We start from the raw sequence: 12232 nt of genomic DNA on the forward strand, positions 1-12232 counted from the left end.
AGGGAGGTGGCTAAGGCTAAGAGCTCCAGGGGGAGCTCTAAGAGTCAAGATGGGACCCATGACAAATGGATCTCATGTGAGTACTACTTGGGAGTCTAGATTGGGTCATGGAATGTGTCAAGTGGTTTGGAAACGGACTTGAGTCTCAAACCTAGGGAATTGGCACACATGGGTTGTGTTTCATGCTTGGAAATATGACATTGGGGTCATATTGCATGATAATTGGTTTTGGATGTACAGATGTCATATAAACCAATGCTAGGGATGCATTGTAGGTTAGTATGGGCAAATACATCAAGAGGAAGCCAAAACTAGGACTTTAGGTCAAGATTCAATTGAACCATTTGGCTAGTTCTGGATTTTGTGTCAATCTTGGGATTGGTGATAGATACATTTTGTAATATATTTTCCCAAGTAGACAAGGGTAAAATAGACCTCTCCATAAAATTTGGAGATTTTTGGATGTCTGTGGAATATTTGGCGCATTTCTGAAATTGGCTCAGAAATGCTGTTTAGGCTAAACCAGTGTGTCAGTCAACTGGTACAGTTACCGGTCGACTGGTAACAATGAAAATCGAACACAAAATGGTTCTGTGTATTGTTTCGATAAGGGCAGTCGACTGGTGCAGTCGACTGATACCAGTCTGAAACTATTTTCAGCACTGGTTGTGACCGGGTCAGCTCATGTAGGTGTATGAGATCCATGAGGAATAAATACACGAGTTTATGGTCAATTTGGATGACAAGTTTTTAACAATTGGGATATTGTTGGAGAACTTTTTGGATGTTAGGCAAAGGGGGAGAAGGTTTAGTTGGGAAAACCTGAAAGTACCTTTGCGTAGGGGGAGCCTTGTGATAGGTTCTTAAAAATCTCTGTGGTAAAATCCTAGCTCAATGGGGAGCTTAGGTGTAGGGGGAGCCTTGGGATAGATTCCAATGCATAGTGCATTTTCGTTTCGGCAGTGTAAGTCCAAGTGTGTAGCCTTGGCAACGTAAGTCTATTCGGCGGTGTAAGTCCAAATGTGTAGCCTTGGCATCGTCCATTGTTTTAGCATGTTTATTTGCTATTTGTTTTCCCTAACTTAAACGTATTGCTAAGCATCAAAAAGGGGGAGATTGTTGGAGTAATTTCAATGGTCCGTGCGACCATGTGTTTTGGTATTTGGGCAAAGGCTTTAAGTTAGGTTCACCCTTGTATTTGATATGTGTATATGAGTATGCAGGGTTGCAGGATACACATATGACTCAGGTTGATGGCTTCGGGTCCGGTGAAGGATGGAGCGTCCGAGGGACCATGGACAAGGCAGCGAGGACAAGGGCCGAGGGAAGCGACTTCGAGGCATACGCGAACGATGACATTGGGGACGAGCCGTGGGCTTGAATGCATCCGAGGGACCAGAGCCAAAGGAAGTAGACTTGAAAGCAAGAGGTCAAGGCTGCAAAGAAGCATCAAATGAGTCGTAAGGGTGAGGGTCCGAGTGCTGAGTGAAGTGTACTCAGGTACCAGTTGACTGGTGGTTTCATCAGTCGACTGGTGTAGTCGACTGAGAGCTAACAGAATGCTTCTGTTCGCTCGACCAGTGTGGAGCAGTCGACTGGTACTTTTACCAATCGACTGGTATCGAGCTGTTGGGATGTAACGGTCAAATTTCCACAAGAGGGCAATCGACTGATGATTTTGGCAGTCGACTGGTAGGCGGGGTTTCCAACCTGTGGCCTATATAACCAAACCTTGGGAGCTTGGTTAAGGTTGACGAAATAAAGGTGGTTAACCCCTATTAGTAGTCTACCAGTACCCTAGCTTCTCAAGAGTCCTTGGTGAGAGTTGTGATGAGGTTTCTCCACCCACAAGGAGCTATGTGAGCTAGCTGGAGGTCTTCCGGGGAGTAATCCACCGACGAATAGGGATCGTCCACCTTACGGACAACTGTGGAATAGGAGTCTTATCTCCGAACCACGTAAATCAGTATATATTGGTTTGCATTCTTTTCTTTAGTATTTAGTTTTCATATTTGTAGTTAGTATTAGATTTCCGCTGCGCATACTAACATACGTAGGAAGCGAGCATTTAGGGGCGTCGTTTATCCAACCCCCCCTTAAAGTCCGACCGATCTCCAACATATTTATGTACATGGTTCAATTTTAAATGACCAAAAATAAATCTAAAATAGAATTTAGTTTAAATTCACTTGAGTTGGATCACCATGTCTACTTGATGGGCTTCACCTAACCCCCTTAATCAACTTCCATTCGATCCTAAAATCTAAAATATTAGTTTTATTTAATTTAATTAATTATATATTTTTTTAAAAAAATTAAATGTAAAAATTTAAGTAGGATAAAATTTTGGAGTTGAAAGAGACCAAGAGATATCGTGTTAAGTAAGCGACTGGAAAATTAGTGTTTAGCAAGATTGTGTCAAGCTTTTTCTTGTTTTCCTTTGTGTCTTCTTTCAGCTTTGGTTCGAGCATTAAGGAACAACTAGGGTTCGAGGTGACACTTTGATTAAATAAAAATTTATTTGAGTAAGTTAAGAAAATAATTAAGTTATTTTTCTTTCACTATTTTTAATTCAAAATATCATTGAAGATGCATCATGATTGCAATAGGTGTGCATTGATTAAATTAATTTTTTTCTATATCCAATTCAATTTGAAAGTATTTTTAAAAAAAAAATAGAATTAGCTTTTTATCTTGAATTAAAAACTTCCAATTTTGATTGAGTTGAGTTTGAATCGAGTTTTTTTTTAAAAGTTTTGTATTTATAAAATTAAATAAATTAATTACAAAATCTTGAATCTAATTTGTAGCTGATTGAATTGAGCTAGCCTGAAGCTCTTTGGGAAATCAGAAATGTATTTCTTTGTGCTTTCCCATAACTCTAATTCTATTTTCTCCACAAATCCTCATTCCCTCTTCTCACTTCTTCTCTTACCGTACTAAGTTTTTTTTGTCAAATTGGCTGTCTAACAACTGTCGGTGAAAAATACTTCTCTTGATGTTTCAATTTGAATAACATTACCTATTGTAAGTGGAACAGCGTATCCATTGTTGTTCTTTAGATGTAGGAATGCTTTCTTCTTGACTTGATGAGAAAAATCAAAAGAACTTGATAAAAGGGTGATGGTATTTTTTCTGCCTTGGTTCTTGTTTGTATCAGATCATTTCAAATGAAGTTTAGTCATTTTAGATTGACAACATATTTGAGTTGTCTCTAGAACATCTCTAATTGATCTATTGTTTAACAATTCCCTTGCATTTGAACAAGTTGTCTAGCAAACTGATCTTATTGCAGTGAAGGTGCAGGTGGTGGTCACGCCCCAGATATCATTACAGTGTGTGGTGTCAAAAATGTTTTACCTTCATCAACAAATCCAACACGACCTTTTACTTCAAATACTGTTGATGAGCACCTTGACATGCTGGTGATACTGAAACTCCATATAAGTCTAATAATGCATTTATTTATTTCACACCTGATGCTTATCTGACTGTTGCAGATGGTGTGCCATCATCTTGATAAAGACAATCGAGAAGATGTGGCATTTGCTGAATCTCGTATCCGTGCAGAGACAATTGCTGCAGAAGACATCCTGCATGATATGGGAGCTATCAGTATCATATCTTCTGATTCACAAGCTATGGGACGCATCGGAGAGGTCTTTAAAATCCCTTGTCCTTATGTTCTAGCAATTAATTACCCATCATGCTTTATCTTGGTTGGTATCCAGCACAATTTGCACTGTTTCATATTGACAGATCTATATTTTACTGTTTTGCATTTTTTTGAAGGTGGTGCACATTACAGTGTTAGTGATACTGTTTTAATGATAATCAGATTATTAAAGGGAATCACTGAATAATATAATTGCATTTTATTATTTAATGAAATTATTCTTTTATTTTATAAATCTTGTTAAGCTTGTACAACTAATAGATTGTAATAGAAAATCCTAACATTGATAGACCAAGAGAGACGTGTGACGATCCTAGAGTGTATATGGATCCATATTGTTAAATGTTGTCTCTAGCCATAGTGATCTTGAAAACATGGATATCGACTTTATGGTATGACTAATGCATGCTATGTTTTTGCTATTGAATAGCAACGAGTGATCCCACACTTGTATACATGGTAATGTTTTGATAAACATGTGGATAACTGTATTGAGCACAGCCTATTAAACGTGATCCACCATGATAACCCATTTGGTATATTACCAATTGTGTATAGGGTCTCAAGTAGTTGGGTGCAATTGGTCTTTAGATTTGGAGTTTCTGTATCTCATAAGAGGACCAACATAAAAGGGTTGCATGTAGAGTTGTTGATGGGTATGTTGCAAATCTTATGGAGATGAGAGAGTAATCAACATAAAACTTTTATCACTTCTGCTAAGTAGGAGATTATATCACATGGCCGATTTAATCAATAACCACTTGCATTAAACTTATGCAAAGTGGAATTCAATTGTGAATGATTTTTAATTTGATGATATTCCTTCCAACGGATCGTGGCTGCATCGAATAAATACTTAGACATTAGTGGCAAAGATTATGCCATGACCTATGAGCATGTCATCATATAAGGATGATAAGGTGAGTTTATTGCATGGTAGGTGGGATAGTGAGTGACATGGTAATCCCATTGCGCAAGATTTTGAAATTAAATTGGAGTTAAATATTAGTTTGAAATAATTTTACAAAAGGTTGTAAAATTATTTAAAAGGCATATTTTTTATATTTTTCTAAAATTAAGTTAATCAAGAATTAACTGGATAAGATCATAATTAATTTCTCTTCTAATTAAAAGGTCCAATTAAAAGTTATTTGAGAAATTTTCTTCAACTAATTAACTAGATCTAATAGCTAGGATTAAATCCAAAAGGCTCTTAGGATTAGATCTAAAGGGAAGTCATATATGACTTTAATGGCTTTGTTGTAAGATCGCCATCTCATATATGACTTTAATGGTTATCTTGTGATAACACTAAAAATTTTCATTTGTGTTAGTTTGGGCCTTTAAAGGACCCTGTCTCTTATGTCATCCATCTTCTTCTTAATGAATACTTGTTTTTTTGTAAACTCATTTTTGACCCTGCATCAGTAGAGTTTATCAAATCATTAATTAATCTATCATTCTCCTAAACAAATCCTTAACCATGTCTCTCCTTGATCTCGTTGTGTCACTCGAGCAACAAACACAACCAGATACAACATGACTTTCTCTTTCAGACTAGCTGGCCCATCACCACACACTTCAATCATCATAATCCAAACAAATCAAATTTATCATGAATTGTCACTTTAATCTCCACGCAACCACCATCCACTGAGAAATCAAAGTTAGAACGAATGCATAAGTCCATCATAAGAACCGTGGTTCTAGAGGTAGAGGGGTTTGCTTTTATCCTACATCAAACCATTAAATAGATAGCACTACTTAACAACAGCTCAACCAACAGACCTTTATCCTGTCATATGGATGTATCAATAGATCAAATCGACATGGACCATAAAAAATTATCAAACCATCTAAACAAATACACTAATCCAATATTATCCTATAACCAAATCACCAGATGAATCAACACATCTTTCCCTCAATAGTGACCATTTAAATTTGTCTCAGCATGAATATCGGCCATAATTTAGTTGTAAATGTCCAGCAGAGCTGTTTTGGAAAATCGTAATCAAAATTTTCTAACACTAATTGAATCATTGTTGCAAGTAATCTTCTGTGAATCTGTTTACTTCCATATCAACTAATTATTATTTTTGGCTTTATTGAATAAGTTTTGTGTTGTTTATTAATAAATAAAAGGAGCCAAGCATTCTTGTTCTTACTATCTCTGATTGAAATTACAATAATCTTTAGGTTATTACTCGAACTTGGCAAACGGCTGATAAGATGAAGAAGCAGAGAGGTAGATCACTTGATGCCAGTGGAGCTGATAACGACAACTTCCGGATAAAGCGCTACATTGCTAAATACACTATTAATCCAGCAATAGCTAATGGTTTCTCAAAGGATATTGGCTCTGTAGAGGTGTGTCTATACTTATTTCTATGTTAGATTCAGTGCGAAGACATTGCGTGTGCTGACAATATACTAAGAATATAAAAGTTTTAAGTTGGTTTCTTTCCTAATCGCTTCCTCTTTTGTGATACGTTGAGCATGGTACCACAGCAAGATGTGTTTATCCTCAGTTTAATCAATTTGTTGGGCTTTGGCCAATCTAGCTCTCTCTCTCTCTCTCTCTCTCACACACACACATAGAGATAGTGTCCCCTAGTCGAAGATTGCACACTTGCCAATTTATAGTTTTATGGCATATGCACTAACAATTTTCCATTGTTTTGGATTTCTAATGTCATTTAGGCATAGTTTTGAAGTTGAAATCTTCTGTATCCAAAGAAAAGGATAATAATTTACTTGGTAATGATAATGATAAGAACTATTCTAACCATTTGAAATGTTATCTACTAATAGATTCTTCAATATGAGAAAAGCTTGATCAGGTATTATTAATGGTTAAATTATTGTCCATGCCATATATTAAGCTGATATAAGCAGCCATACCCTCTATTAAAAATTTCAATATTGAACCGGACTGTTGGATCCATTCTTGGGTTCAAATGAAATTTCCTCTTATTTATACATTTACTATCTTTACTGTAAAGTCTCAAAGTAGGTATAGAAATTGTGAACCTTGCAAAAAAAAAAAAATTATGAATGCTCCAAAGTTGAATTTAATCGTGTTTATGTATTTTGTATATCATCAATAAACTAGGTGGCAACTGCATCTGAACTACTCAACTAGAGGATTCCATTTCTGCTAAATTTGAAGATGAAAATTTTCATCTACCTTATAACTTAAACTAAGATTTTGCTACAAGTGTTGAACTAAGCTTGATATGATTTCTTTAATGTGTTATGTAATTAATTTTATATTTTCTGGATTTGGAACTTAAATGCAGTAACAAATGTATGATGCACTTGCAGAATAACCTTTTTGTTCTAGATTATGGTGGTCTCCTACGTTTGTGTTTACTGAAGTTTTCTGTGTTGTTTACTAAATGAACACAGATAGGAAGGACATATATATTAAACAAGTAGAGTTTCTACATGTATTTTTCCAGATAGCGTTACTGCCATTTTTTCACTGTTATGATGTTGTAGTCGGTCACAATCTCATTGTTGATTTTCTTAAATTTGTGTAGGCTGGAAAATTTGCTGATCTTGTTATCTGGAAACCTGCTTTCTTTGGTGCTAAACCTGAAATGATTATTAAAGGTGGCACAATCGCATGGGCTAATATGGGTGATCCAAATGCTAGCATTCCTACGCCTGAACCGGTACCAGTTCTCCCTTCTTGATATTGTTTAGTTTTTTTTTCTCTCTTTATCAGAATGCTTCTTTCTAATTTTCCATTGGTTTTTAATATGAAATATATTTAGTCAGCTATTCTGGTCCCTAAAGTAACCTGTATAACACAATTATCATCTGTCACTGCTTGTTCATTTTCTGTTGCATTGTTTTTAGTTGTATTATCGAACAGTTAGTTCTGATGTGGATGCAGGTTCTGATGAGGCCTATGTTCGGTGCATTCGGCAAAGCAGCAAGCTCCAATTCCATTGCTTTTGTGAGCAAGGTAAGTCTTCTTATATGGGCTTATTATTACCTCTCGGCATGATCACAGCTTAATGGTATAATGAAGTTAAACTAATGGCCATTTCTGTGTTTTAATCAGAAAAAACATGTGAGAATCTCTTTAGCACCTGCTAAGCCGAAAAAAAAAATCATTATACAACAATGAAATGATCACAAGAAATATTTTAATATTCATATCCACGTAACTAAATCGTGCTATGAAAAATCTTAAAGCCAGGATGCCTCATGCTTATTATGCCCATATGGACAAGTGTGGCGCTCTATTGTGCCCATATGAACATAGGGTCATTTTTAACGAATGGTTAAAATTAATTCAGTGTTCATGGATTAGTACCTGATTCAGGTATATCCCTTTTGATTTATACATACTCATATTTACCGATAAAAAAAAGAGTTAGGCTTGTACCTCTTCTTCATGATAGGTATGTTGAAGTTATACTATGCCTATTAGGCCAACATGGTTAAGTGTGTTCTATTAGCTCTATATATATGAAGATGAGTTCCCTTAGCTTCACCTCAGTTCATAGAATTATCACATGTTATTACTTGATAAAAATAACTTAAACAAAGAGAAGCATTACTAATGAAGCATATGTAACTGCAATAAAATAAGCAAAAATGTAATAAAAGAATCTAGAAATCTCAAAATTCACAAATGCTTGTCGAATGTCCTGGGTGTCCTTAGAACTATCATCGTAGCAAAATCTGGCATCAACCAACCAACAAGAGATTTGAACACTCTTAACCTTTAGCTTTGCATTCATGCCATTTTAGTCTGCAGAATCCAGGAATTTGCTGGTCATTAAAATGCTAAAAATCGTAGGATGTTATGCTTTCGATGATTCACGAATTCCCAGGTAAACTAACTCTTGTTTAATTTCTCGTTTTAATCTATAAAAGACAATATACAACAAAAAAAAAAATGTAATATATATCATTCTAGTGATGATTGTTTACTTGATTTCTTCATCGATATGACCTTATTTGGAGTCTTAAATCAACTCAGATTGCGAAGCATGCGGGCATTCAGAAACTATATGGGCTAAAGAAGAAGGTAAAAGCTGTCCGTGGCGTGCGCAGACTCTCAAAGCTGGACATGAAGCTCAACGATGCATTGCCGAAGATAGAAGTCGACCCTGAGACTTACACTGTGAAAGCTGATGGCGAAATCCTCAAGTGTGATCCGGCTTCCTCTCTTCCGTTATCGCGTAATTATTTTCTCTTCTAGGCTGTTCTTTGATGCCCCATTTCTAACTAAAGAGCGATTTGGTCTGCACAACGAATAATTCCATGAACAAATTTTAGTGTTCAACAACAAAAACATAATGAATTTCGATCCCACTGATGTTGGGCTCAATAAATGACCTTAGATGATTTACTAGGCTTCCTTATTTAAGTTTCCAGCTTTGGCAAAAAAAAAATCAAAAATTTTAAAAATATTGGTAATTTTAATTTCTAAAATTACAAGATATTGTTAGATTAGATGCTACATGAATATTTGCCTTATTATCAATTATTATCAATTAGTAGTTGAAAATTCTGTTTTTCTTTTTGGCGCTGTTTGTTGATTGTTTTGCACGAACTGGAGTTCGAAGCGATTTTGAGATTACAACGAAAGCGGATAGCTAGATCTGTTGAGGCTGGATCTTCTGGATCGCAATGAATCACTTCATTCATAGGTGGGATTTTATAGACTCCACCCTATTATACAGGAAGGATTTATGAAATCTCACTTATTAGTAACCCTTGGTCTAGGAGTGGATTAGAGGTTGCGATCCAGAGGATCCCAGTTGAAATATGTCGGCTAAGGTAATAAAGAAGGACAAGAAGATTAGAGTTCGAATTTCAAATGCCATGAATGTAACCAAATGTTCTAAAAGTCAGTGTGCTAATTAGATGAATCAGAGGGAAGGTCGTCTGTCTTAAAACTTAGTAAAGTCCTAACATTTAAATTATTAAAAGCAACAACAATAACAACAATCAAGTCTTTTTCCATTAGGTGGAGTCGGCTGTATGAATCCTTTTACGCCATTGAGCTCTATCTCTTATTATATCATCATCTATATTTAAATAAATTTTATCTTGTTTTATTGTTACTAACCAAGTCTTTTTTGATCTTCCTCTTCCTCGTTTGATATGCATGTTTATCATAGTTTCACATCGCCTAACTGGAGCATTTATTGGTCGTCTAAGTACATGTCCGTACCATCTTAAACGTGTCTCTCGGAGTTTTTCCTCAATAGATGCAACTCCGACTTTCTCTCTAATGCTCTCATTTCTTATTTTGTCCATCTTCGTATGCCCACACATTCACCTTAACATCCTCATCTTTGCAACTCTCATTTTCTGCTCATGTGCTCGAGTCATAGCCCAACATTCAGCTCCATATAACATAGCAGGTCTAACTGCGGTTTTATATAACTTACCTTTAAGTTTAAGAGGTACTTTACGGTCACATAAAACACTCGACGCTCCCCTCCATTTCACCCATCATGCTTGTATTCTTTGTAAGACCTCTCTCAATCCCTCCATAATTTTATAAAAATAATCCTAAATATTTAAATCGCTCGGTTCCAGACAACTCGTCCTCTCCTATCTTAACAATTGTTTCATTATTTCTAATATTATTAAATTTAAATTTCATATATTCTGTCTTTAATCTACTAAGCTTAAAATTATTAAAAACAATAATAATAAAAAGTGCTTTATTTATTATGTCTATGATCATTTCGAAAGAAATTTGTCTTTGCAACTCATATTCAAATCATTTTGATAATTTTGTCACCATATTTTCCATATTGGTAATCTTAGCCTCCTGTGTTGTCGGTAGGTATATGACGGCACCCATCTGTTTTTCTTTTGGATATTTATTCATGGATTGGTGCTTAGTGCTAATGATTTCCACTATGGGTATGAACCCATTGAGTTTAAAATTAAATCATTAGGGGTATGATCGAATTGAGTTGGTTTAAAAAATATTTAATTTGTATTGAAAATTATTGAATAAAAGCCGAATTTAAATCCATACTATTAGGACATCCATATTGATAGGTGTTATAACATCCCCCATTTCATCAAAAAGTGTGGGATCCACATGCCACATACACATTATATTAAGGGCATTCACAGTGGTTAGAGCCCATTGAGAGCTCTTTCGTTGTCACATTTGCGCCATATCAAAAGTTAAAAACCTCACACTCCTCTCCACTATAAAAAAAAACCTCAACAACTTTTTCATGGGTCTCACATTTTTCATTATATATATTTCATTATCTCTTCTTCTTATTTACATTTTATATCATTAAATTTTAATAAAATTTAAATTCATAACTTACTAACATAAAATAACTATCATAATTTTAAAAAAATATATAAATATCACAATACATATATCACAATTAATAAATTATTTTGTCATTGTTTTTATTTTTTAACTCTAATTAAAATTTGTCATTGTTTTTATTTTTTACAATTATAAAAAAAATATAAAAAAATAAAAAGCACGGAGAAGCGGCTCTGTAACCATAGAGCCGCTTCTTCGTGTAAATGAAAAACCTCCCTCCCAATATGGATGCTCTAACATATTCATTCTCTCACATTCATTTTAACATTAACCTTCATTATTTGTGGGGCTCGCTCTCCATTCATCTTTATTTATATTACAATTTCAAATATATTTACACAATTTAAATAATTATTTAAAATAATTAATAATATTATTTTTAAATATATTATTTACATAAAATTAAAATATATTTATTTAAAATAAATAATAAATAATATTATTAATAATTTTATTTAAAATTAAAATATTATTATAAAAAATGATAAATAAATGTTTGTGGTGGACCACGGATTAAAAAATGATGAAATAAATATTGAACACCTTCAATGTTTGCGTGGGCCTAATTTATATTTTAACCGTCTTTGCATTGATTATTTTATTTAATTATTCACAAACAGTTTATTAACTGAATTCTAATTATTTTTATATAATTTTAATTTAAATAAAATAAGGCGAACCGAACTTAAATTTAAATTATTTCAAACTATAATTCAAGTTCGAACTTGAATTTTAGTTTTGAACCGAGTTTGAACTAAAATTATTTATATTTTTAAACTTAGAATCAAATTTGAATATCACATATTTCACAAACTCAAACTCAAATGTTAATATTTTTTACCTTGATTCATTTGCACCCTTAATTTCCACATTATTAGGATCATGCTCTTTATCTTATTTTGTTTTTTTAATGATTTTTGTATTCTCTTGCTCTACTAATCTTGGAAGTGGACAATATTTCATCATGATTCGAATAAATCGAAAGTACAAACATACAAAAATCAACCTCTGAAATATTCATCCTTTTATTATTCTTCTAAATACCTTTACCACCACTGCACCACATCTATCTTTGATTTCTCAATAAAGTTCTTTTTATCTTAACCCTTGAAGTGAAGTACTTCTGCAAAGCATAGGGACATAACAAAACCGAAAAAAGATCGCACTTATTAGGACACGATTTCGAGCACAGAATAACACAAAAGCTCATCAAAAAT

General features: G+C 34.1%; 1 protein-coding gene across 2 annotated transcripts in view; it reads left to right on the plus strand.

Annotated features, from left to right (window-relative positions):
* Positions 1 to 9050, plus strand: part of LOC121985430 (urease) — a 35705-nt gene extending 26655 nt beyond the window's left edge. For both annotated transcript variants that reach the window (XM_042538884.1, XM_042538883.1), the window contains exons 14-19: positions 3296 to 3425; positions 3501 to 3659; positions 5876 to 6046; positions 7222 to 7356; positions 7581 to 7652; positions 8679 to 9050. In XM_042538884.1, the coding sequence (XP_042394818.1) occupies positions 3296 to 3425; positions 3501 to 3659; positions 5876 to 6046; positions 7222 to 7356; positions 7581 to 7652; positions 8679 to 8900 (889 nt within the window). In that variant the 3' untranslated portion in view covers positions 8901 to 9050. The remainder of the gene's footprint in view (positions 1 to 3295; positions 3426 to 3500; positions 3660 to 5875; positions 6047 to 7221; positions 7357 to 7580; positions 7653 to 8678) is intronic.
* The last annotated feature ends 3182 nt before the right edge of the window (positions 9051 to 12232 follow it).

Source organism: Zingiber officinale, chromosome 5B, assembly GCF_018446385.1.
Source record: "Zingiber officinale cultivar Zhangliang chromosome 5B, Zo_v1.1, whole genome shotgun sequence".
In the NCBI taxonomy this organism is placed as follows: Eukaryota; Viridiplantae; Streptophyta; class Magnoliopsida; order Zingiberales; family Zingiberaceae; genus Zingiber; species Zingiber officinale.